This window comes from Oncorhynchus kisutch, linkage group LG14 (assembly GCF_002021735.2).
Source record: "Oncorhynchus kisutch isolate 150728-3 linkage group LG14, Okis_V2, whole genome shotgun sequence".
NCBI classification, from domain to species: domain Eukaryota; kingdom Metazoa; phylum Chordata; class Actinopteri; order Salmoniformes; family Salmonidae; genus Oncorhynchus; species Oncorhynchus kisutch.
Window position 1 is genome coordinate 29,529,471 of NC_034187.2, and position 25,926 is coordinate 29,555,396.

The following is a 25,926-nucleotide window of genomic DNA, read 5'->3' on the forward strand; positions in this document are numbered from 1 at the left end:
AGGGAGAGAGACAGGTTAAAGGTGAAGGGGAAGAGACAGGTTAAAGATGAAGGGGAAGAGACAGGTTAAAGATGACGGGGAAGAGACAGGTTAAAGATGAAGGGGAGGAGACAGGTTAAAGATAAAGGGGAAGAGACAGGTTAAAGATGAAGGGGAAGAGACAGGTTAAAGATGAAGGGGAGGAGACAGGTTAAAGATGAAGGGAGAGAGACAGGTTAAAGGTGAAGGGGAAGAGACAGGTTAAAGATGAAGGGGCGGAGACAGGTTAAAGATGAAGGGGAAGAGACAGGTTAAAGATGAAGGGGAAGAGACAGGTTAAAGATGAAGGGGAAGAGACAGGTTAAAGATGAAGGGGTAGAGACAGGTTAAAGATGAAGGGGAAGAGACGGGTTAAAAATGAAGGGGAAGAGACGGGTTAAAGATGAAGGGGAAGAGATGGGTTAAAGATGAAGGGGAAGAGACGGGTTAAAGATGAAGGGGAAGAGGCAGGTTAAAGATGAAGGGGAAGAGACGGGTTAAAGATGAAGGGGAAGAGACGGGTTAAAGGTGAAGGGACGAGACAGGTTAAAGATGAAGGGGAAGAGACAGGTTAAAGATTAAGGGGAATAGACAGGTTAAAGAAGGATTTCTAAGCTTTGAGACATGGGTTGTCTATGTGTGTCATTCAGAGGGTGAATGGGAAGGTCAAAAGAAGAGTTAAGGGCCTTTGAACAGGGTATGGTAGTAGGTGCCAGGTGCACTGGTTTGAGTGTGTCAAAAACTTCAATGTTGCTGGGTTTTACACACTCAACAGTTTCCTGTGTGTATCAAGAATGATCCACCACCCAAAGGACATCCAGCCAACGTGACACAACTGTGGGGAGCATTGGAGTCAACATGGACACCTTGTAGAGTCCATGCCCAGACAAATTGAGGATGTCCTGAGGGCAACAATGGTGCAACTCCGTATTAGGAAGGTGTTCTTAATGTTTTATACACTCAGTGTATATCCATAACGCAACTCAACTTCAATCTACTGAAAAATAATAATCTGCTATAATTAAATATATACAGTATACATTAGAGACACTATTCTCCCATTGATCACAAATGTGACCACTAAGATATTTTTATATACCACGAGTATCATGGATTCAATGTATTGAAATTGAAGGCACATATGCACACTAGACCCCTTTAAACATATTTACCAAGTAAATATTTGTACATTTCAACAATGTATTTGTTTTTTTAAGCTGTTGAATCTTCTTCTAGTGCCAAATTCTTCCGTAAAAGTACACCTTAGAGATTTATGCTTGTGGGCTTGACCATTTTGTGACATCATATGAAACTTCTCTGAATCATACAAGACACCTTAACAATGCATAATATGGCTTTATTTGCTAACTTCTCTAGAGCCTGTAAAGTACAATCCTTTTTTTTCCTTTTTCTGTGACCTATTTTTTAGGCGGCGGGCCATCAGATCGAGTTAAGAAAGTAACAGACGCCTTTGCAGCCTGAACGAAGGATGTTTTACGTAAGAGCCGATCGCCGGGGGCAGAAGAGTGTATAGCCGTCTGGGCACATTAAAGTCGGATACAAATGACAAGACGGAAAATGAATAATAGTGCCATCTGGTGGCCAGTTTCAAACACTGTCCTCTTACTCTATATACAACAGTATGTGAACACCCCTTAAAATTTGTGAATTCGGCTATTTCAGCCACACCCGTTGCTGACAGGTGTATAAAACCGAGCACACAGCCATGCAGTCTCCATAGACAAACATTGGCAGTATGGTTTGGAGGATGCCAGGAGAACGCTACCTGCCTGAATGCATAGTGCCAACTGCAAAGTTTGGTGGAGGAGGAATAATGGTCTGGGGCAGTTTTTCATGGTTCGGGCTAGGCGCCTTAGTTCCAGTGAAGGGAAATCTTAACGCTACAGCATACAATGACATTCTAGATGATTCTGTGCTTCCAACTTTGTGGCAACTGTTTGGGGATGGCCCTTTCCTGTTTCAGCATGGCAATGCCCCCGTGCACAAAGCGAGGTCCATACAGAAGTGGTTTATCGAGTTCGGTGTGGAAGAACTTGACTGGTCTGCACAGAGCCCTGACCTCAACCCCTTCAAACACGTTTGGGATGAATTGGAACGCTGACTGTGAGCCAGGTCTAATTGCCCAACAGTGCTCGACCTCAGTAATCCTCTTGTGGCTGAATGGAAGTCCCCGCAGCAATGTTCCAACATCTAGTGGAAAGCCTTCCCAGAAGACTGGAGGCTGTTATAGCCGCAAAGGGAGACCAACTCCATATTAATGCCCATGATTTTGGAGTAAGATGTTCGACAAGCAGGTGTCCATACTTATTGTCATGTAGTGTATGTCACACAGTTGTTATACAAAATATCATACGCAAGTAGAACTCTTTAACAATGTTAATTTAGAATTTAAGTTACACATTAACGTCAACCTGTAGGCTACTCACCACTGAGTAGCCTACAGGAAGGGGCAAGCCGGGCATGTCCACTACTTTCCTAAGCAGATGTGCATGCTCATTATCCCTAATTATAATGTACAGTCTATGCTGAGTTGTGTAAAATATTTTTAATCGTTGAAGGTATGTGATATCCCCTCCCTCTCGCTCGACTTCGCCCATCTACTGACCACCGGTCCTGGCAACCCACGTTACGGAACACCTGGCAACCATTACACCCACCTGCTCCCCATCGTTTTGCACACCTGGATTTCATCATTACCTTGATTACTTTCCCCTTTATTTAGCCCTCAGTAGCCTCAGTCAGTAATGGTTTTGTTTGCTTTCAGTATGCGGCGCCTGTTTTGTTTATTGGCTTAGTCTCATTATTAAATTTACCTTCTGCACCGGCTTCCTGACTCCTAGTGTATACTTTACAGAATACTGCCTCTGAAATAATTGAAGCAGCTTCTGGATAGTCGAGGAACGGGGTCGTCTATTCCACCAAGACCAGCTGGCTCTACTGGGTACGATCATGAAGGATGTTCTCCACTGCCTCGACACCACCGGGCGAGGTTCTCCATACCTCTGATGGAGGGCCTCTTACCATGGGTTGTCACAGTGAGCCAGTCCCCCAGCCTACCCAGCTGTCTGTCAGCCCAGGTCAGGGATTTCCCTGCTGACAGGACGGGCGTTGGAGTGGGCTACGGCCGTCGAGGAGTGGAGGAGCTGTGTTCCTATGAGAGGTTCATGGCCCTGTTTCTTCGACCATTCTCCAGATGGCAGAGAGGGAGGTGAGTGACTTTTCCAACACCAGCAGGTGCCCAGACCGCTGAGGAATGAGCCCTCCCCTTTCTGACTGTGGCAGCCTCCAGCTGGAATGAGCCAGTGTTCCGCAATCTATTCCGCCGTGGACTGCGCGAGGAGGTCCAGATGGAGTTTGCATGTCGGGATGACAACATATCCTTGGACGCTCTCATCGCGATGGCCATCTGTCTAGATAACTTTCCGGAGTGCCTGTGTCCACCTTGCCTCCCTCTTTTGGCTGTCCTGAGGCAGAGCCTGAAGCCATGGAGGTAGGGGCCACACACCTCCCGCTGCAGAGCGGTGTTGTCGGAGACAGCTGGGGCCCTGTCCCTATTGCGACCAGGAGGGGCTTCAGTGGTGTCGTGTGTGTGTCCCCCAACCCTGGGTCCACTAAAGCAGAGGAGTGGCCCCATGACCTTCCGTCTCCCAGGGTAGGCATGAGTATTCATTATCACTGTTTTCTGCTAAACCCTTTCTGGTTTCCATTTTTCTGGCTGTCTCAAGTGTTGTCTCTACAGCTCTAGTGGACCGGTGCTCCTGGGAACTTCATCGACCAGGCCCTGGCTTCCCCCCTGAACTTAACTTCATACCTGCTCTCCTCTCCTTTTCCTGTCCAAGCCCTGGATACGCAACAATTGGGATCTGACATGATTGCACACATCACAGCACCACTCCCCCTCACTGTGCGACCCATGCACCAGGAAAGCCTCCCCTTCCTCACCACTACACCCTTATACAGTCATCCTTGGCCTCCTGTGGCTCCAACTTCATGACCCCACCCTCTCCTGGTCGAGGATGAGAATTGCCACCTGGGGACCAGGATGCCAGAGGACCTGCTTTCCCGCACCCTGTGGTTTCACGTCGGTGGAGGAACCCGCTCCTGCTACCTTCCCTCCAGAGCTCATCTACATCCTCACAGGGGTGAGAGATTGGCTGTTGACCTGGACACACACATCCCTCACCACTGGACACCCAGGGATCATCCGCACCATCCAATCCCTCTCTGATAAATACTTGTAAAAATAGACAAGAGCCTGCAACCATGAAGAGGTAAATACTTGTCTATTTATGGAAAAATTGCCCTGATTAACTCCTTAGTCATATCTGTTTATTCATGGCGCTGCTTACTCCTGAATCGCTTTTCAAATCATATGAGCAAAAAATATTTTGCTTTATCTGGGACACTAAACCAGACAAGAGAAAGCGTGCCTATCTATATTATGAATTGGGTGGGTTGAGATGATTAAATATAGAAGCACTACACCTCACTCTAAAAGCTTCACATTCAAAAGTTTTACTTGAACCCTAAATGCTCCTCCAGAAGATCATTAAGAAAAGCTTTGTTGTTTAACTAATGCCTTTTTGCCTTTGTGCAGATTGCCATGGCTCATTTTCGATGAATTTAAAACGATACTTTTTTCAAAGTCTCTTTGCAGAGCTTGCTACAGTTTCATCCCCCTGAAAAGATAACCTATATTATGGCTGAACTTAAATGTGCTGGTTAATAAAATGCCTGAATTCATGGGAACGATTGAATAGGATATCTTGTTTTTAAATGAAATTGAAATGGTAGAGTCATCAGACTTGGTCTGTCTGCCTAATATAAAGGATCAAAACTGTCAGAGGAATGAAAATGGCATAAATAGGAAAATATACCAGTTTCATTTGAGGACCAGGATGTTGACAGCTGTACCATACAGATTGCAAAATAATTGTAGAAATTTTTGATGTACAGATTACAGGGTGTATGAGTAGATATATATAAAACACAAGATTCAGGACATTGTGCTTTAAAATAAAATTATTATATAGAACTCTTGCCACCAACAAAATGTTTAATATTTGGGGCATACAATCATCGAAGCTCTGCAGATTTTGAGGATACAGATTCAATAGACCATTTATTTTGTTATTGCCCTCAGGTAGCCGGTTTCTGGTCTCAGGTTCAGGAATGGCTGACAATGCATAACATTGATCTAAAATTGACCCTAGAAATAGTACTATATCTGGAGAGACCGGGTCAGTCAATTACTAATGCGCTTAGTTAAAGTATTTCTTTAACTCACAATTTCAGCGAATAGACTTCACAGATTGCAACATCACAGCATAGTTGCAAGATAACTCGAGATGGGTGGGATGGGCTGTGGGTTGGCTGTGGGAGTGGAGTTGCTGGGCAGGGATAGAATGACGGTCAAAGACAACAACAAAAAGTAAGTTTGAATAACACTGAGGGGTAATGTTCCAGCTAAAGGCAGTTTGCCTGAGGCTTATGCCGTGCAGGTGTTTGTACACATGCATATACACACACTCTCATTCAATTGGCCTTGCTGTTATGATTTGTTGTCCATTTTTCCTTTGCCTTTCTGTTCTCCTCCGAGCCAGAACGAGGCCCCTGCAGTGGACGAGTGGTTCCGGCAGAGGTGTGGAACGACGCCCATGTGAGGCTCAAGCGCGCTGTCCGCCATCAGAAGGCTCAGGCGGACCGCCACCGCAGTGAGGCTCCCATGTTCCATCCTGGTGATCGTGTCTGGCTCTCCACCAGGAACCTCCTGCTCCACCTGCTGGAAACTGAGCCCCCAGTTTTTGGGGGCCTGTCATGCCAAAAAGTGTCCCCCTCTGCGTCACAATGGGATTCGATTAACTATTAGTGTCCATTGCTATATCAACGGTGACACCTAATGATTTGAATTGTGGAGATCATTACAGCCTAAATGTTATTTTCATCACCGCTATGCAAACCAGGCTGATTTCCGTGACAATTTTGTTAAGCAATGTTTATTTTATGAGCTAAACTACTTTTGGGAACCTTGTTAACATTACAATGAAATCCATGTCTTTAACGTTGCTATGTTTTGGAAATGTCAAAAAAAATTGTAATCTGCTTGACACATTAAAGTTACTTACCTTACAGATCAAAGTCAGCTAATTTCCACTATTCATATTCAAATCCATTTGCTTCATACACTGGGTTGTCTGGCTGTCATGTTTATATTTTAACCTGCTTTTCTCTTTATCTACACTGAAATTTGAGTAGTCCTGTTTTTGTTTTTTTTCCTCGCATAGCTCATTAGTACAACCTTGTGGTTGAATATTTAGGTATCCATGGTAGGTCCTAGGATACATTGAATAAATGCCATCAAAGGATACCTTACACCTTTTAAAACAGTTTTGTTTTTTGGTGCAGTTGAGGCAATTTATTTTCACATGTAGTTTAAATTTCAAAAAAATTGTACACACATGGCAGACAAACAATGAATTCTGGTGTATGGAATATGGAGGGTGGTTGGGAGGTTCTGTCTATTGCTTGTTCTCAACAGACCATTCTCGGAAGGTGGACTTGAATAGGGAGACTGCAAAGTCCAAGCAGAACCTCTCTTTGTTCTGAGTGTTGGTAGTGTTTTAAGTTAATCTGTGTATCTCTCATTGTGCCCAGTATGATAGCAAGAACATTCTTAGCAGATAATGACATGACAACAGTAGCTGCAGATGATGTAATGGAGGACATCAGGTGGCTCCACGTCTGGGTGTTGCAGAACCCCCTAGGATCTAGTTAAAGGGAGGAGACGGACGTAAACAAGCAAACACAGGTTACACTGTACTGGGAGAATTTGCTGGATTAGTGCAGTGTTATAAATGGGTGATTATGTACTTTTCAATAATTTTGGAAGGTATAGCCTACCTCAAGCTGGTCCCCCTCTGACTCAGAGCGCACAGAATCAATCTTATCCAAACTCACTGGCTCTGGTGGATGGGACACCTCCTGGGGGGCTCGGACAGTCGATGGTCCTAAAGTCATTTGGAGAGGTAAATTGAAGAGGTACATTTTTCTAAACTCAGCATAACTACCATTTCTTGCTTTCTCAAATGTCAACCAAAGCTTAATATACTTTATCTATTGGGCTTCATCGACGTGTAGGGCATCAGTGGTTGACCGTCCAACTGGAGAAGATTGCTGGCTTCCACCGAGGTAACCCTAGGAAGACAACATTAGTGTTAGGGGAAACTAAAACTACCTTCAGGTTATTTTGTGTGCAAATGCAAATAGTTATCTGATGTTCTATATTCACCTCAACAGATGGTGACCTCAGCTGGGAGCGAAAGAACAGCGAGGTTTCCCAGGTCTCACCTTTTGTCCTTCTTCCAAACCAAGTAATTCGCCCGGATGTCATAGCACCTGGTCACCTTCTTGATTCTGCTCCGGTAGCTCTCCTCCTGCGCCTTATCGATGTTCAGGCTCACCTTGATTGATAACAGGAAAAAAATGCAATTATATTTCATATTACAAATACATCTTACAAATCTCTTGGAGGGCCAGAAAATAAATTAACAGAGGACAATCATTTTTACCCGGTCAAAAACCTCCATCCTTCTCAGTCTGTGCTTGAAGGTGGTACTCAAAGGCCTTCTGATCTGGTTCGACAACTTCCATCATATCAGGTGGGGTTTCAGTGATCTGAAAGTACGTTATATAAAAATAGCAATAGACAAACAACACTAAGTCAATCACAAATTAGAAAGACTACAGTATAAGCAATAATTGTATATACAATTGCATTGTTTACCTAAACAGCTGCGGCTCCCGTCCATACTCGGAGGCCTGGACGCTGCTGTTTTGTGCAAAGAGAATTACCTTCAGGTTGTTCTCCCACTGTTCAATTCACCAAATATGGAGGAGGAGGAAAGCGATATCTGACACTAAGATATAGTAATATTTCTGATTATGTACCATGGAAAACCCAAAAATGTAATAAAACAAAACAAACCAGTGGTGACAGAATATCAAATCAAATTGTATTTGTCACATACACATGGTTAGAAGATGTTAATGCGAGTGTAGAGAAATGCTTGTGCTTCTAGTTCCGACAATGCAGTAATAACCAATGAGAAAATCTAACCTAACAATTCCACAACTACTACCTTACACACAAGTGTAAAGGGATAAAGAATATGTACATAAAGATATATGAATGAGTGATGGTACAGAACGGCATAGGCAAGATGCAGTAGATGGTATAGAGTACAGTATATACATATGAGATGAGTAATGTAGGGTATGTAAACATTATATTAAGTGGCATTGTTTAAAGTGGCTAGTGATACATTTTTTACATCAATTTTCCATTATTAAAGTGGCTGGAGTTGAGTCAGTATGTTGGCAGCAGCCACTCAATGTTAGTGGTGGCTGTTTAACAGTCTGATGGCCTTGAGATAGAAGCTGTTTTTCAATCTCTCGGTCCCTGCTTTGAGGCACCTGTACTGACCTCGCCTTCTGGATGATAGCGGGGTGAACAGGCAGTGGCTCGGGTGGTTGTTGCCCTTGATGATCTTTATGGCCTTCCTGTGACATCGGGTGGTGTAGGTGTCCTGGAGAGCAGGTAGTTTGCCCCCAGTGACACGTTGTACAGACCTCACTACCCTCTGGAGAGCCTTATGGTTGTGGGCAGAGCAGTTGCCGTACCAGGCGGTGATACAGCCCGACAGGATGCTCTCGATAAAAGTAAAAGTTTGTGAGTGCTTTTGGTGACAAGCTGAATTTCTTCAGCCTCCTGAGGTTGAAGAGGCGCTGCTGCGCAAGACATCCTGGGAGCAAGACATCCTGGGAGAAAGACATCCTGGGAGCAAGACATCCTGGTCCGCGCCGGGGCTGGTTTTCTTTTTGTAATCCGTGATTGACTGTAGACCCTGCCACATACCTCTTGTGTCTGAGCCGTTGAATTGCGACTCTATAACATCCGTACCTTGTTCCAGCATTCATCACCTCGTTCACTCAAGATGGCCTCAGGAGAACTGTGGGAGTTGAAGATCTTCATCGCCTTGAGGTGGCCTCAACAGTCTCATCCTTGATGGGTAACATACAAAACGAAAATACATTTTTGGTTCCAAGCACCCTTTTTAATGAGTTACAGAAGGGAATTTAGAGTTAAGCACATTCTCTTAATGAGTACTGCCTCCACCCACTTGGTAAAGTAATTGGTCGCCGTCAGACACCAGCTGTTGCCATTCCTGGATTTCGTGAAGTGTCTGATGAGGTCCACCCCTAACATTTAAAGTGTTAGAGAGATTACTTTATTCTTACCCGTATCTGTGTTATGCAGATTTTCATATTTGTAAGGATACTGACACACGCACACACTTTCTATAAACTCTACTATGGTCAAATGAAGCAACCATTACAAGACAATTTATCAGGGCAAAATTTGAATTGGGACACTTACCATGGTGAAACAACTTTGATGGGCTACAACTCCGGTGCCACGGTCTTCGCCCTCTCAAACTTCTGGCAGGCTAGACTGGGTACTGACCTTTAGGTGACAAAAAGTGACAAATTGAAACAGTGTACTCTCTGATGTGACATTCATTGAAATAATAATGATTTCAGGTATAATAGAATGTGATTTATAAAAGGTTATTTCAATTCCCCGTCAGAAGAAGCATAGGTTGATTTTGCTTGTCATGTGCTTCTCTCCGAAATGGCCAGCATGCATCTCGGACAGCACGGCCTCCTTCTCCTCCTTAGTAAAAATCACCCTCCTGCGTGGCTGACCATCCATCCACCGTATGGACATGAGATTGCCTAACAAGTTGAAAGAGAGGAGTTGTTGAAATACTCAAGTCTAAGTACATTTGCTGTCTTTCTCTGTTCCTATCTCTCTGTCTGTCTTCCACTCTTCCCACCTCTCTCACTTTCACTCCTACATACACATAGGAAAGGGCATTTGGAATTACCATAATTGCTTACACCTATCTATTTGATTGATCAGGTTTAACTTATAGCTAGATACCTCAATATGACAGACATATAACTATAATATACGTATAGCTAGTAACATGTACAGTTGAAGTCGGAAGTTTACATACACCTGAGCCAAATACATTTAAACTCAGTTTTTCACAATTCCTGACATTTAATCCTAGTAAAAATTCCCAGTTAGGATCACCACTTTATTTTTAAGAATGTGAAATGTCAGAATAATAGTAGAGAGTGATTTATTTCAGCTTTTATTTCTTTCATCACATTCCCAGTGGGTCAGAAGTTTACATACACTAAATTAGTATTTGGGAGCATTGCCTTTAAATAGTTCAACTTGGGTCAAACATTTCGGGTAGCCTTCCACAACCTTCCCACAATAAGTTGGTTGAATTTTGGACAATTCCTCCTGACAGAGCTGGTGTAACTGAGTCAGGTTTGTAGGCCTCCTTGCTCGCACAAGCTTTTTCAGTTCTGCCCACATATTTTCTATAGGATTGAGGTCAGGGCTTTGTGATGGCCACTCCAATACCTTGACTTTGTTGTCCTTAAGCCATTTTGCCACAACTTTGGAAGTATGCTTGGGGTCATTGTCCATTTGCAAGACCCATTTGCGACCAAGTTTTAACTTATAGACTGATGTCTTGAGTTGTTGCTTCAATATATCCACATAATTTTCCTCCCTCATGATGCCATCTATTTTGTGAAGTGCACCAGTCCCGCCTGCAGCAAAGCACCCCCACAACATGACCCCGTGCTTCACGGTTGGGATGGTGTTCTTCGGCTTGCAAGCCTCCCCTTTTATCCTCCAAACCTTGTTCTGGGATTGATTTGCACTTTTCACACCAAAGTATGTTCATCTCTAGGAGACAGAACGCGTCTCCTTCCTGAGCGGTATGATGGCTGCGTGGTCCCATGGTGTTTATACTTGCATACTATTGTTTTTACAGATGCACGTGGTACCTTCGGGCATTTGGAAATTGCTCCCAAGGATGAACCAGACTTGTGGAGGTCTACAAAGTTCTTGCCTGATTTCTTTTGATTTTCCCATGATGTCAATCAAAGGGTCACTGAGGTACACCTCCAATTGACTCAAATGATGTCAATTAGCCTACCAGAAGCTTCAAAAGCCATTACATAATTTTCTGGAATTTTCCAAGCTGTTTAAAGGCCCAGTCAACTTAGTGTATGTTAACTTCTGACATCAACTGAAGATGACCAAGTAGCTAGATGTAAATGGTTGTTAAAATGGTTGTACATTTACATTTTTAAATGTAACCTTTATTTAACTAGACAAGTCAGTTAAGAACAAATTCTTATTTACAATACATAGCTAAATCTGTCCAGTTTTCTGTTCCACCCAGAGGAGCACTGTTGGGTTCCGGCGGCCGCTATCCTGCACCCCAACAAAGATTTCCATCTCTCCTGGCCGGTGTCGTCCTGTGGTTGGGGGGGGGGGGGTGGTATATTGGTCGTGTACCACAACCCCCAGAGGCACCTTATTGCTATTACAAACTGGTTACCAACATAAATATAACATGAAGCACTAATTCAGCCAATAAGCATTCAGGACCCAAACTAAGCAGATTGCAATGCTGTTAGGGCTTGTGCAATTATCGCAAGTATGGACAATAACAGTGGACTAAAACAAAACATAATTGGCTAAATGCATTAATTTTAGGAGGAGATTCAACTTTATATTCAAGTAGATATAGTTTACCCAATAGCAGTTTTTAATTTTTAGAGGAAGTGGGTAAAGTTGGTAATCATTTCATCAGCAGAGAGGTATGGTCGGAGGAGAAGCTTAATTTCCAAAAGTTAAAGCGGTCATAACCATTCATTTTTGAGACAGGGATGTTACCAAAGCTGTTTTGTCTTCATTAGTTATGTTATAGCTAATATTCAAAGATGCATTACAAGCTGAAAACGTTTTTCAACACCAAAAAACTAATCGTTACCCAAAATTATTCAACGAACGCCCTTCATGAAGGAAGCAATGGGATGCTCGCGGAGGGCCATGCAGGAATGCCCACATGCAGGAACGCCCGAATTGCAGGCTGCAGTTGCACACTATTGGAATTATTCAGTGTGAGACGTCAGGCTACCTGAGAACTGCTGCAGCTCCGATTCAGTGTGCTAGGGTCCAAAAATAAGAGAGCGTCAAAGAAACGCTGAGCTCTCCAATTGGCCCAAACGCGTGTCTGTCAAGAAGGATAAACTCTGCTATCCGCTGGCTGCAGTGGTCGCTGGCTCCATTGAGAAGAGAAGATGTGAAGAAAATATTTGACATGGAGCTAAAATTGGGAAATCGCAGTTTATTTTCTAAAGCATAGATCTGCGGAAGGTGCGTTGGATATCTCCATGCTTTTGACTATTGAATTAGGACACTGGAATGCTTCCTATTAGAGAACATTTAGAGGAGACGCTCAACTTATTGCCATACAGTTTTACCTCGGGTATGGAATCTAATAACGTAACGCAGAATGGAATAGTTTATTTTGACGATAAATATTGTGTATAGTTTGTGAAACAGGATAGAGACGCATTTATTAAATGGCTTGCTGCTACAAGGTGAAATCCTACGTAAGCAGTTCTGCTCAGTGATGTACAGTACAGATACATTTATTTAGAGGGGAAATTATCAATTTTTTATATAATCATGTGGTACTAACATATTGCATATGCCTATGACTCCTCTCTTCACCTTGTGGGACATCCTTGACGCAGCTTGTGAAATGTTGATGGAATGCCTTTTAGTAGGGTTGTCAGTGCTTCAATAAACATTATAGTTTATTTTGATGATGATAATGATGATGATGATGATGATGATGATGATGATGATGATGTGGGTGAAGACTTCAACAATTGACTAATGCAGTGTTGAGAAACGTCTGTCTTTCTAGGTATCAGTCAAATATTTTTGTGCCATTTTTGTTGGTAGATTTGAAGGATGGCCCCGCGAGACTAGGATTGCGTTGGTATGCAATACATAATGAATAGATCTGCTGTCCACCAGTGACGAATTTCTACGATGTTAATTTACTAGATCCTGACTGTTTTGTACTCGTAAATGAGCCCGCTTATTTGACCAGCAGCTTATATAATGCATGGCCCCATGCTATGATCTGGTCTAATGTACAGTACAGTGGATGTCAGAATGATCTGTGTTACACCAGTTAAAGACAATCATCCATGAGTTTGCTGTAGGGGCATAATGTAGAGTATACTATATATATATGATATGGAGATGTATCTCACAAACACCTCATCTGTGCAAATGCTTAGCCTAAATGTAACTTAAATACATCTCTATTCAAGATTACATTCAGGACTGAGTCAGTGGAGTGCATTAAATAATGAAACTAAGATGTATTACTTGATATAATGCCAAATATTTTTTGTGTCATTAAAATGGTCTGGCTTTTGTTGCTTATTTGTCGAAAGCACACACTTCTGTTGTGCTAAGCATTTCCAATTGTGCACCTGTTATTTTCAATGGAATAGCAAAGCCTTAAAGATTTTGTTCTTTCTTTTTGTCCTTTTGTTCTACCTTTATGTTGTATTCAGTCAATAACAAAGCAATGTTTACTCTGTGAAAACTGGCCCTTTAGGACTTTTAAAACATTCTTCTTTCTGCCCTTTGTCTTGAGGGACCATTGATACTAATATTAGACTATTGTGTTGGTGTTAGTTTAAAGATAAAAGACAACTTTCAATTTGAAATGTCTAACAAGACACATTCATTTTGTATCATGACTTAAAATTGATTGACAGCTGTTACTGTGTAGTTATTGACATGCTTTACATTTACTCAGACATATTTATGACTGTTTGTTTCAATGAAAGCCTATTTTTCTTTGACAGGAGTTCGATCAGCCAGGTGATTAACACCGAGCTCCTCAGACTCTTCCTCTGCAGTCCATCTCCAAACACACCAGCGTCAGGGGACAGCAGTCCATTTAATTAAAGTGCTTAAGCGATTAGCATGGCACCCATAATGGAGGACAGGCATACTGTCCTGCATCTCTATGAGGCCGTCCGCGAGCTATGCAGTATCAGCCTCTATCTCCCCAAGGGGAGGGCCCCAGTGTTTACATACAAGAGCCACGCCCCTCTGTGGGCCCAGCCCAGTAATGACCAAGACCAGGGAGAGGTGGATCCCACGGCAGCCAAACAAAGAGGCCAGTCTTATGAGTCCGCAGCCGAACTCCTCAACTCCTACCAGGCAACAAAGGAAGCTGTTGCTGAGCTCTGCTGGCTGGCCACGGAGCACCACCAGTTGCTGACTGATCTCTTATCTCTGTGCGGAGACTGCGCCAACAAAGTCAGGATGGGTAATCAGGATGGGAAGCTCCAGGGTCACAGGGAGGGTTGTGGGAGCTTCTCAGGACAGGTCCTCAGTAGTAATGCTCAACATGCTCTCTCCTTGTCCCCGGAGCACAAGAGAGCCTCCTCACGGGGCAGAAAGCTGAAGAAGCTGGGTGTGAAGAAGTTAGACAGTGCAGAAGAGTTCCTGCATAGCAAGATGAAGAAGAAAGTAGGGCTAGGGAGCACTGCAGTTGAGTCTTTATCTGTCCAGTCCTTGGCTCAGACCCGGAATCAATCCAACCTTGTCCCAGTGGTGGAGGAGCAGAGAGTTCCTGGGACCCTAGCATCTCTCCGAGCTGTGGCCAGCCACCCCATCCTCCCTGTGGAGGAGCACTTCCATATTGCCAGGGAGGGCTGGGACTTCATGGAGGACGACTCTCTAGCCTCTGAGCCAAACCTGGACTGCACTGACATGTCTGAGTATGACAGTGAACTCTGCTTGGGCTATGAAGCTTCTTCCTGTAGTTTATTGGAAAACGTTCAGGATCATATCGAACGGGAGTATATGCTGAGTGGGAACAACATTCGTCCCATGCGGTCTGAGGACAAGTCAGCCCACCAGCTCTATGATGAGATCAACAGGAGGGACACAGGGGTTAGGGTGGTGGCCAAGGTGCAGGAAAATGAGGCCACAGTTCAACGTGCTAGCCATGTGAGCCCAAACAGATCCAAAGAGTTCTATCCAGAGGCTGAATCAGTTGCACCTCAGCCGAGGACCAGCAGCTGTCAGCAGGAGTTTGGGGAATGGAGGAGTCTAAACGGGGACATTAGGGATACGGTAGGGACCAAACCTGCAGAGGGGCTAAGGCTACCTCTCTCACACCCTACTGAGGCCTCCTCTACCAAATCCCACAGTAAGAGTCCCTGTTCACCCTCTCTGTGTGGGGTGTTCAACACCTCATACCCTGCCACCAACAGTCTGCAGAGCATGTCCCCAGTGCTGTCCCCTCTATTGACCAAGCTCCCCAGCCCCCAGCTCAACCATCGCATCCTGCTCCTTTCTGACGAGGATGTTTGCCAGGGGACGGACAGTGACAGCCCCCGGACTGGATCCAAAGAAGCGCCCAAAGTCACCACGGAGGTCATAGATAAGAATGGCAACAAGCGGACCATCACACGGCTGGACCTGAACCTCAGCAGACTACCAGCGACTTCCAAATGGAATTCCACCAGCCTCTCCACGGCAACAGGTGAGTTAGTGTTATTAAAAATCACAACAATCCTCCCACCTCCCATTCTTTCCTGTCCCGTCTTGACACTAACGTTGACATCAATGCTTCACTCCTCTGTGTGACGTGTCTCTCAGAGTTTGTCCTTGATCTGGCTTCAGTACCACACTGGAATGGAACGGCTGTTATGTTTACTTAGCTGTAAGAGAGATTATAGAATGATTGATGTGTAGACTACAGCACCTGAGCTTTATATCTGCAGTTTTTCACCCAGCCCATACAGCCTGGGGATGTTTTGGAAATGGTCTGTTACAGCGGTCAAACAGCAATAACTGTTTTTACTTAACACTGTGGGAGTTTTCGCACTGACTAAAGCTATTTGCTCTCTGTATTTCAGTGTTCAGTGTAAACAGTGTTCCAGTGCTAGCTGTCACAGTCATCACTTGACAATCTGTCTAAAATGTTTCTGATCATCCTGTTTTGGTTGTGACTGGCCTGATGTGCTTGCTTTGTCCTTGGCATGTGACTCAGTATGAAAAGCTGCCCAACAGACAGAGAGAGAGAGCGAGAGAGAGAGAGAACAGAGCCTGAGACTGATTTGATTTCTATCCCATGCTGATGAGCCTCTCTTAACCATTTCATCTCCGGGGGCAGGAGTGGTTGGATGGGGTTCCAGATCAAAGGCTCTGGGTCGACATGCAGTTCAAACCCACTACCGCTGTCATGAAAACAATGTGAACTGAAGCATTTCCAATTTGTTCTCTTAGTGCTCTGCACCTCCTCCTAAACCACTCCCTACTGAGTTCACAGGCTGCCAGCTGACAAAGACTCACCCTCAACAGGCGTATGGGTTGCAGAAAAAATAATTAGGATTTGGGATGTGGCTTAAGAAGCAGAAGTGCAGCAGAACTTCAGAATTGCCTGACAGTCTCTTAATCTTGCCCTAATAAACTGTATCTCATGGTTACATTGACAAGCCTTGGGTCGTTAAATAATGTGACATTGACTGTTAGCCATTGCATCCCATATGTCACTACAGCAAAGAGTTGCCTGCTCTTACATTGTACACTGAGTGTACAAAACATTAGGAACACCTGCTCTTTCCATGACGTAGACTGACCAGGTGAATCCAGGTGAAAACTATAAACCTTATTGATGTCACCTGTTAAATACACTTCAATAAGAGTAGATGAAGGGTTTTGAGAATTGAGACATGGATTGTGTATGTGTGCCATTCATTGGTTGAATGTACAAGGCGAAATATTTAAGTGCCTTTGAACGGGGTATGGTAGTAGGTGCCAGGCGCACCGGTTTGAGTGTGTCCAGAACTGCAACACTGCTGGGTTTTTCACGCTTAACTGTTTCCCGTGTGTGTCAAGAATGGTCCACCACCCAAAGGACATCCAGACAACTTGACACAACTGTGGGAAGCATTGGAGTCAACATGGGCCAGCATGCCGCCTGTGAAACGCTTTCGACTCCTTGTAGAGTCCATCCCCCTGATAAATTGAGGCTGTTCTGAGGGCTAAAGGGGGTGCAGCTCAATATTAGGAAGGTGTTCCTAATGTTTTGTACACTCAGTGTATAACCAGGATGTCTGGTAGTGCCATTTGACCTCCAATCCTTTGATCAGGGTAAGAGTGCAATAGCGTGACCCTGGCTTAGTGTTTGGCTGCATTCCATCAGTCCAAATTGGGTAAGGGAAGATACAGAGGTCATGAAACAAGTTTTTGCCTAGTGCTTCAATTAGAGCAGTTACATCATTATTACATTAACCTGTAACTACATTGTAACTGCATTGATGACCTCACCAATGTTGCTCGTACTCTCTCTCTCTTTTCAACAGCAATTTCCCGCAGTTAGCTTTTTTACTGTCCACTTAATTTGTTTATAGACCGTGAAGAATAGTTAAGAAGCCTTTCTTAGTGATGGATTCTGGACCAGTAAGCAGTGTTACTCCTATCCTGTCAAAAATATTTGTGGTAAGAGACACAGAATAGAGGACCAATGTTCAGCCTAGTATAGTCATGGCTGGAGGGTGGCTGGTGTATGCAGGCGGATAGATAGTGTTACTCATGTGGGAATAATCTAATCTGAATCAATTCTCATCGCAGTAATGTCCCCCCATTCTCTCTCACACACACACACACACACACACACACACACACACACACACACACACACACACACACACACACACACACACACACACACACACACACACACACACACACACACACACACACACACACACACACACACACACACACATACAGCCACCCAGCCACCACACAATTTCCCTCTGAGCCGGCTTAAGTCTGCCCCTCATCCATTTTTTATTAATCTTGTGAACCTCGATCACCAGGCTTCCCAGAATGCAAGACTACAGAGACTAGATTCAAACAGACAGAAACCTTATTTTTCCTTAAAGCTGCAATATGTCACTTTTTAGGCAACCTGACCAAATTCACATAGAAATATGAGTTATAGATCTGTCATTCTCATTTTAAGCAAGTCTAAGAAGCGGTAGATCTGTTCCATATGTAGTCTTTTTATGCTTCTCGTTCTTAAGTCTTGTTTTTGCATCTTTTACTTTTGGTTTTGCACAGCAGCTTCAAACAGCTGAAAATACAATATTTTTGGTTATGGGAAAGTTATTCCACAGAGTTTTAGATTGTACAAAGATTCTCCACAAAATGACTGCTTTTTTTGTCACATAAACTGAAATTATGCAAACTATTTGAAGTTTTTCATCCAGAAAAGGGTGGAGCGATTTCTGCATATTTTACCTTTAAAGGTCAAAATTGGCTTCTTCCTTTAAAACAATACGAGAAATATGATGTTGATAAGAATTCAAAGCAGTAGAATGTTTTGTCCCTATTAGCCTGTTTGTGTGCTGTTGAGGCTCATGATTAATCCATATGAGTTCTGTAAATAACTCTTCTTGGCCTTTGCGGACTAAGTGAACAAGATACAGTTTCATCTACAGGCATAGAACATGAAGACTGGCTAGTATTGCATTGCATGAACCATGTTGCAAATTGTTCCTTCTAAACCTCCCCTTTGATAGAGATGTGAGAACAGTCTCATTGTTCATTTGGCAGGACTTCAGTGGGTTCCGAACCATCCTTTGTCCATGTTCAATAATTCTTTACACTTGAAATGTTAACAAGGACAACAGAGGGGCTAGAAGAGCTACAATCTGGGTCAGAATGAAGGCTGCCTTCATAGTTCGGCCTGCCAATAATATTCTCATTTAGATACAATCGCTGTCATCTCCGTTGTCTGTGTGACGAGCAAATCATCTGTGTTAAATTTGAAGAAGGAAACTGTACATTGGAGAGAGAGTATAAATGAAAGTTCAATGTAGAAACCTATTGCCCTGCGTTTCTACATACTCTGTTTCTAAATGCTCTCTATGTTTTACACTTAAAGGTTGTTTATGGATTTCCAATCGTGAATATTTAAGAATCATGGTACATTTGACATTTCTGCTCTGATTATCTACATTCTTTAAGCTCCTCTCATTGCAAGGGAGGTTTGTTCAAGAAACATTCAATCTCGCCCCCATCCTAAATCCAATTTTTAAATGACTTTCAAGAATGCCAGAGGCAGCAGCAACTGACACACATAGAGCCTGAGTATCAGTGAATGTCCCTTACAAAATCTGAAAGACCGTAAATAATACCTTAATGACATAAACCAATCAAGCCCCAGGTCATATGAAACTGATCACTCCAGCCCGGGAGTCAGTCAGTCAGTTGACATCTGTCTTTACTTCCCTCTCCTAGCGTCCAACACAAAATGCCGGGCATGCAACATTGCCCTTCTCACTGAGGACAAGGGCCAGCTCTATTCAGATAATGAAATAGATTGTGCCAAGTGTGTGTGGGTAGGAGGGGTTGTGCTCTGCTCTCACGCTGCCTGTCTAAGCTGCGTCACAGCCAGAGAGATAGTACTGCACAAAGGCCCCTTTCTACTGTGGAACTGATTTTTCTTAATAAGTCACTGTAGGAGCTCTTGAGAACAACCTTACCTGCACATGCACTGCATCGTAGTCATATCCATGTCATTTTAGGTTTATGTTTAGGTTGAAAACCTATTTGATTTATAATTGTTTTGTGTCGTGCGTCTACCAGGAGATTTATCGCACAATCCCCCCGACGATGAGCGCTGCCCGAACAAGGAGAGGAACCGACTTCGGCGGAAGTCGTGACACACATTACACAAACAATACACTTCTCCTTCTCCCCCAGGCTTTGAGAATAAATTGTTCAATGTCAAAAACTCCCTTTTGGAAAATGAATTCCAGCCCGTGTCCATTCTGTAGCCAGATCCCTTCAGGCTGAGCACCAACCAGAACATGTCTCAAGTCATCATACAGAGAGCAAGAAAACACAAAATGGACTTCACTTTCTATTTCCCCAAGATCACACAATGCACACAATCTTTCCTCTTCAGGGAGTATGTTGAATCTACCTGTCTCTAGTGTTAGAGGGAGGGGGGTGGATCTTAGCTGTGCACAAACTGACATTTGGCCTATTTGATTGCTGGCATCTGTAATTACAGTGGCTGTTTAGCCTCTAGTTGGTGTGCTTCATGTTGACAGAGAGCTCTCCAGTCTCCATGTTTCACTACTGTATGTCATGTTCACCCTGCCTCTGTAGGACAGGACCCAGACTGCCAACCAACCAACGGCCGACAGAGAGCAAGGGGAGCAGGGTTAAACTATGCAGGACAGACAGTAAATTATGATTTACAAAGCCTGCTTCCAGCACAGAGATGATGGAATTTCTAGTTAACCAAGCACATGGGTAAAACCACATGGCTGAGTCTTTATAGAGTTTATAGATTTTTGTTTAGTAAAGTAGAAGTAGGTCACTAGGCACCACTGTGAGTGGAAAGACAGGAGAGTGTTGGAGAGGGAGAGAGGGATTGAGAGAGACTGCACTGTTTCTAATGCATGGCTTCAGCCTGTTCGTTGGAATGCCTTCAGAAGAGGGTCGTTCCTGCTCACCTTGAGTGTTGAGCAGTGACTTGCGTATTATCTCTAGTATTAGTAATTTATCACACCTGACACGCTAAGATTAGCCATGAGACGACCTCTCAGCACCATGTGACCTAACAAACACAGGCCCTGTTCTTTTTGCTCCCCACTCTATTTCATTCTCACTGTCTGTCTGACAGCTGCTCAGTTCACACGCTCTGATTTATACACTGTCACATCACAGCCCTGTCAATCAACACCTGCAGGTCCACAGTATTCCCTGCCTGCCTGGCCTCCACCGAGGGGGATGAAGTGTGGAAACACACCTGTGCGTATAAATTTGATTATATAAGTCCTTGGCAGAGTAGCAAACAGTTTGGTAGCTAGAGCAGAACAGTAGCACTGTATAGTATAGCAGAACAGTAGCACTGTATAGTATAGCAGAACAGTAGCACTGTATAGTATAGCAGAACAGAAGCACTGTATAGTATAGCAGAACAGTAGTACTGTGTAGTATATTAGAGCGGTAGCACTGTATAGTATAGCTAGAGTAGAATAGTAGCAATGCATATTATAGCTAGAGTAGAACAGTAGCACTGTATAGTATAGCTAGAGTATAATAGTAGCACTGTATAGTATAGCAGAACAGAAGCACTGTATAGTATAGCTAGAGTAGAACAGTAGCACTGTATAGTATAGCTAGAGTAGAACAGTAGCACTGTATAGTATAGCAGAACAGAAGCACTGTATAGTATAGCTAGAGTAGAACAGTAGCACTGTATAGTATAGCAGAACAGTAGCACTGTATAGTATAGCTGGAGTAGAACAGTAGCACTGTGTAGTATAGCTAGAGTAGAATAGTAGCACTGTATAGTATAGCAGAACAGAAGCACTGTGTAGTATAGCTAGAGTAGAATAGTAGCACTGTATAGTATAGCAGAACAGAAGCACTGTATAGTATAGCAGAACAGTAGCACTGTGTAGTATAGCTAGAGGAGAATAGTAGCACTGTATAGTATAGCAGAACAGTAGCACTGTGTAGTATAGCTAGAGTAGAATAGTAGCACTGTATAGTATAGCTAGAGGAGAACAGTAGCACTGTGTAGTATAGCTAGAGCAGAACAGTAGCACTGTATAGTATAGCTAGAGCAGAATAGTAGCACTGTATAGTATAGCTAGAGGAGAATAGTAGCACTGTATAGTATAGCCGAACAGTAGTACTGTATAGTGTAGCTAGAGTAGAACAGTAGCACTGTATAGTATAGCAGAACAGTAGCACTGTATAGTGTAGCTAGAGTAGAATAGTATCACTGTATAGTATAGCTAGAGTAGAACAGTAGCACTGTATAGTATAGCTAGAGGAGAATAGTAGCACTGTATAGTATAGCTAGAGCAGAACAGTAGCACTGTATAGTATAGCTAGAGTAGAACAGTAGCACTGTATAGTATAGCAGAACAGAAGCACTGTATAGTATAGCTAGAGTAGAACAGTAGCACTGTATAGTATAGCAGAACAGTAGCACTGTATAGTATAGCTGGAGTAGAACAGTAGCACTGTGTAGTATAGCTAGAGTAGAATAGTAGCACTGTATAGTATAGCAGAACAGTAGCACTGTGTAGTATAGCTAGAGGAGAATAGTAGCACTGTATAGTATAGCAGAACAGTAGCACTGTGTAGTATAGCTAGAGTAGAATAGTAGCACTGTATAGTATAGCTAGAGGAGAACAGTAGCACTGTGTAGTATAGCTAGAGCAGAACAGTAGCACTATATAGTATAGCTAGAGCAGAATAGTAGCACTGTATAGTATAGCTAGAGGAGAATAGTAGCACTGTATAGTATAGCCGAACAGTAGTACTGTATAGTGTAGCTAGAGTAGAACAGTAGCACTGTATAGTATAGCAGAACAGTAGTACTGTATAGTGTAGCTAGAGTAGAATAGTATCACTGTATAGTATAGCTAGAGTAGAACAGTAGCACTGTATAGTATAGCTAGAGGAGAATAGTAGCACTGTATAGTATAGCTAGAGGAGAATAGTAGCACTGTATAGTATAGCAGAACAGTAGTACTGTATAGTGTAGCTAGAGTAGAATAGTAGCACTGTATAGTATAGCTAGAGCAGAACAGTAGCACTGTATAGTATAGCTAGAGGAGAATAGTAGCACTGTATAGTATAGCAGAACAGTAGTACTGTATAGTGTAGCTAGAGTAGAATAGTAGCACTGTATAGTATAGCTAGAGCAGAACAGTAGCACTGTATAGTATAGCTAGAGGAGAATAGTAGCACTGTATAGTATAGCAGAACAGTAGTACTGTATAGTGTAGCTAGAGTAGAATAGTAGCACTGTATAGTATAGCTAGAGTAGAACAGTAGCACTGTATAGTATAGCTAGAGCAGAACAGTAGCACTGTATAGTATAGCAGAACAGTAGCACTGTATAGTATAGCAGAACAGTAGCACTGTATAGTATAGCAGAACAGTAGCACTGTATAGTGTAGCTAAAGCAGAACAGTTGCACTGTATAGCATAGCAGAACAGTAGCACTGTATAGCATAGCAGAACAGTAGGACTGTATAGTATAGCAGAACAGTATGAGTAAGTTTTGCTAGGTGATCATATTCTCTTAGGTTCAGTCCAGTCTAAAGCCTGTTGTTATCATTTTTAGAGCGATTTTAGAGCATACATTTTCATACTGGTCCCCCGTTGGAATCAAACCCACAACCATGGGGTTGCAAGCACCATGCTCTATCAACTGAGCAACACGAGTTCTGTTATCAGAGCTCATGTCGTCATTGATAAAGAGCTGTGTGTGATGTGTACCTGGCTGAGTTGTTTTCATTGAACTGCTGTACAGGCATCGCTTTAGTCTCCCTTGGTTTTGGAGATTAAATTACAATGAGAGCAGAGTTTTCCCCAGTGCCAGTAAACTCTTCTTCGCCCAGGATAACACTGTGTGTGTGTGTGTGTGTGTGTGTGTGTGTGTGTGTGTGTGTGTGTGTGTGTGTGTGTGTGTGTGTGTGTGTGTGTGCGTGCGTGCGTGCGTGCGTGCGTGCGTGCGTGCGTGCGTGTGTGTGTGTGTGCCTGCCTGGGTGTGCGTGCGTGCTTGTGCAATGAAGTAACTGCCAAGTGATCTCGTAGCACAAGCTAATGAAGTGGATTCATTACCTAATGCAGCGGAGTGCTTTCTAAATCATATTCTAGTCATCACTTTCTCTTCGAGTTTAACTTTCAATTATGATTCATTATGATTCATTCCTAACGATGAACTTGCGAATGTACTATGTCTACAATGTTTACAGTACATTAAACGAGTCCAAAGTATTTTCTCAATGTTGATGTTTTCTCAATGCCTTTGCTTGAATTGTGTTCATGTATTATTTGTCAGTCCATGTGTATTGTGTTATTCATCTGTAATACACAAAATGTCAATAGATTCAAGTCTATAACATGTGATGGCATTACGTATCGTTTCAGAAAAAGTCATAAGATCCTCTTAGGGTGCCGTATCCAACATTCCTTGTGTATCTTTGTATTTAGTGTGGTCTTTCTGCTCAGAGCCAGAGAGAGAGACAGCCAGAGCTGCACTGCAGTGTGTCTACAGGGACACTAAACCTCTCCACCTATTCCTGTCCAGATGGTGGCAGCGTGGCCCTCTAAATGCTTTTTAACACTGCTGCATGTGTCTCAGCTCAGAACATGCTGCCTGTGTCGCCACATCTAGTGTACATGTAGACAAACTAGTCTCAAAGCTCAGTAAATGTTTCATATTTGAGAGATGCAAGGATGCAAGAGTGCTGTTGTTCTGTACTCTGTGCAAATTGTTTCCATGTTTCTTGCGCATTGAGAATACACAGTAATCAACTGTAGTGTTGGGTTGACAATGTCAGGATTCTTAAGGGGAAAGGGGGATACCTAGTAGGTTGTACAACTGAATACCTTCAACTGAAATGTGTCTTCCGCATTTAACCCAACCCCTCTAAATCAGAGAGGTGCAGGGTGCTGCCTTAATGACGTCCACGTCTTGGTCTCGTCTACTTTGAGTTGTCATAGTAACACTCTCATTATGTTCACCACCACCCTGCTAACAAGATGCCAAATACAGCTGAAATTAGAGTAGATTTTCTGTAGTTTATAATTACACTGGAATACAGCTGGTGCAGGGGAGAATGCAGCATTTGCTGCAGCTGGGCCTGGAGTGGGCTTGACTGTGCATTTGGACTCATCCCAATCAGCCCCAGAAATACCCGGCTGGTGTTGAGCTCTGCAGTGTGCTGGTGCATTATCTTAATGAAAAGTGATTTATCAAATCAATCGCTCCCTGGAAAAGACTTTTCCTTTCCGTCTCTGCTGTGTGGAGCCGCAGTGCTGTCTGTCTAATAATGACTTATTCGTTAAATACTGAGGCTGAATACAATTCTACAGATGCATGTCTGTGTGTGTTCTTACAACTGCATTGAAACCATTTGTCTCCGACCTAAACTGGGGCTGAGGAGACTTAGGATAGGCAGTATTTGAGGCATTTTACTGGGTTACTGCTGCAGTTTAGGAGATTATAGTGTGGCCACAGTAGCTCAAGGGTGTGATGACACTACACTGAGATGTGATATTTGAGCATCTAATGCAACAGGAGGTGAGATGCCTCTCAGTTCAATCTCATTTTTTATCCACACAACAGGTTGAGGCGATAGCAGTGTGACCCTCCTGGGAGGTGTATTACAGCATGAGAAAACCCTAAATGGAGGTCGCTGAGCATCAAGTTCAGTGTGAGCTGCTCTGCTGTTTCTCTTTCTCCTCTACTCCCCTACTCCTTCTCCTCTACCACTCTTTATTTATCTTGCATGAGTGCACAAGCATTTCGCTACACTCGCATTAACATCTGCTAACCATGTGTATGTGACAAATATAATGTGATTTGATTTGATTTGATTTGCTTCTCCCAAGGGGAAGAGTGCAGTCATATTTTCACTGTGTCTGAGAGTACCACGTGTGCGCATCCATGTGGACGTGGGAGTATTTTTAGCGAGATGTACTGTTGTGTTATGTTCATTTTGGGGGGGGGGGAGTGCACTAAACTAGCCTACCCTTGACATTATTTGTGCTCGTAGGCTGGAGGGGGGATGGACTATGGATGAAGTGGACAAACTGAATCCATCCTCCCTATGGAACGTTAACCTCTACTCACATTAGCCCTGTTCTAGCTGCTCTGTTCCACCATAGCTTGGCTAGAACATAGCCTACTCCAGTCAGATTTAGTCTCTCTCTGAGGGGGCTAGATGTCGGCTCCTCTGTTCACCAATCCATAGCAACGTCACCCTCCAACACAGAATCAATGTGTTACAGTGAGTGAACAGAAACACACAAGCTGTCGGCCTGGTTTCTTTAGCCAATTGTTT

At 43.3% G+C, this 25,926-nt stretch overlaps 1 protein-coding gene and 2 long non-coding RNA genes across 3 annotated transcripts in view; 1 reads left to right on the forward strand and 2 right to left on the reverse strand.

Moving 5' to 3' along the window:
• Window positions 1–6,219: 6,219 nt before the first annotated feature.
• Window positions 6,220–7,704, reverse strand: LOC109903271 (uncharacterized). Its single transcript, XR_002257001.2, has 5 exons — window positions 7,608–7,704; window positions 7,328–7,499; window positions 7,148–7,233; window positions 6,940–7,046; window positions 6,220–6,806 (listed from the first exon to the last, which is right to left on the reverse strand). It is a non-coding gene; the product is annotated as an uncharacterized LOC109903271 (long non-coding RNA).
• A 1,195-nt stretch (window positions 7,705–8,899) lies between these two features.
• Window positions 8,900–9,967, reverse strand: LOC109904019 (uncharacterized). The gene is made up of 3 exons (XR_004202620.1): window positions 9,476–9,967; window positions 9,219–9,297; window positions 8,900–9,099 (listed from the first exon to the last, which is right to left on the reverse strand). It is a non-coding gene; the product is annotated as an uncharacterized LOC109904019 (long non-coding RNA).
• Window positions 9,968–13,862: 3,895 nt separating this feature from the next.
• Window positions 13,863–25,926, forward strand: part of LOC109904018 (formin) — a 109,159-nt gene continuing 97,095 nt past the window's right edge. Inside the window, exon 1 of the mRNA XM_020501080.2 lies at window positions 13,863–15,566. Coding sequence (XP_020356669.2) covers window positions 13,994–15,566 — 1,573 coding nt within the window. The 5' untranslated portion in view covers window positions 13,863–13,993. The remainder of the gene's footprint in view (window positions 15,567–25,926) is intronic.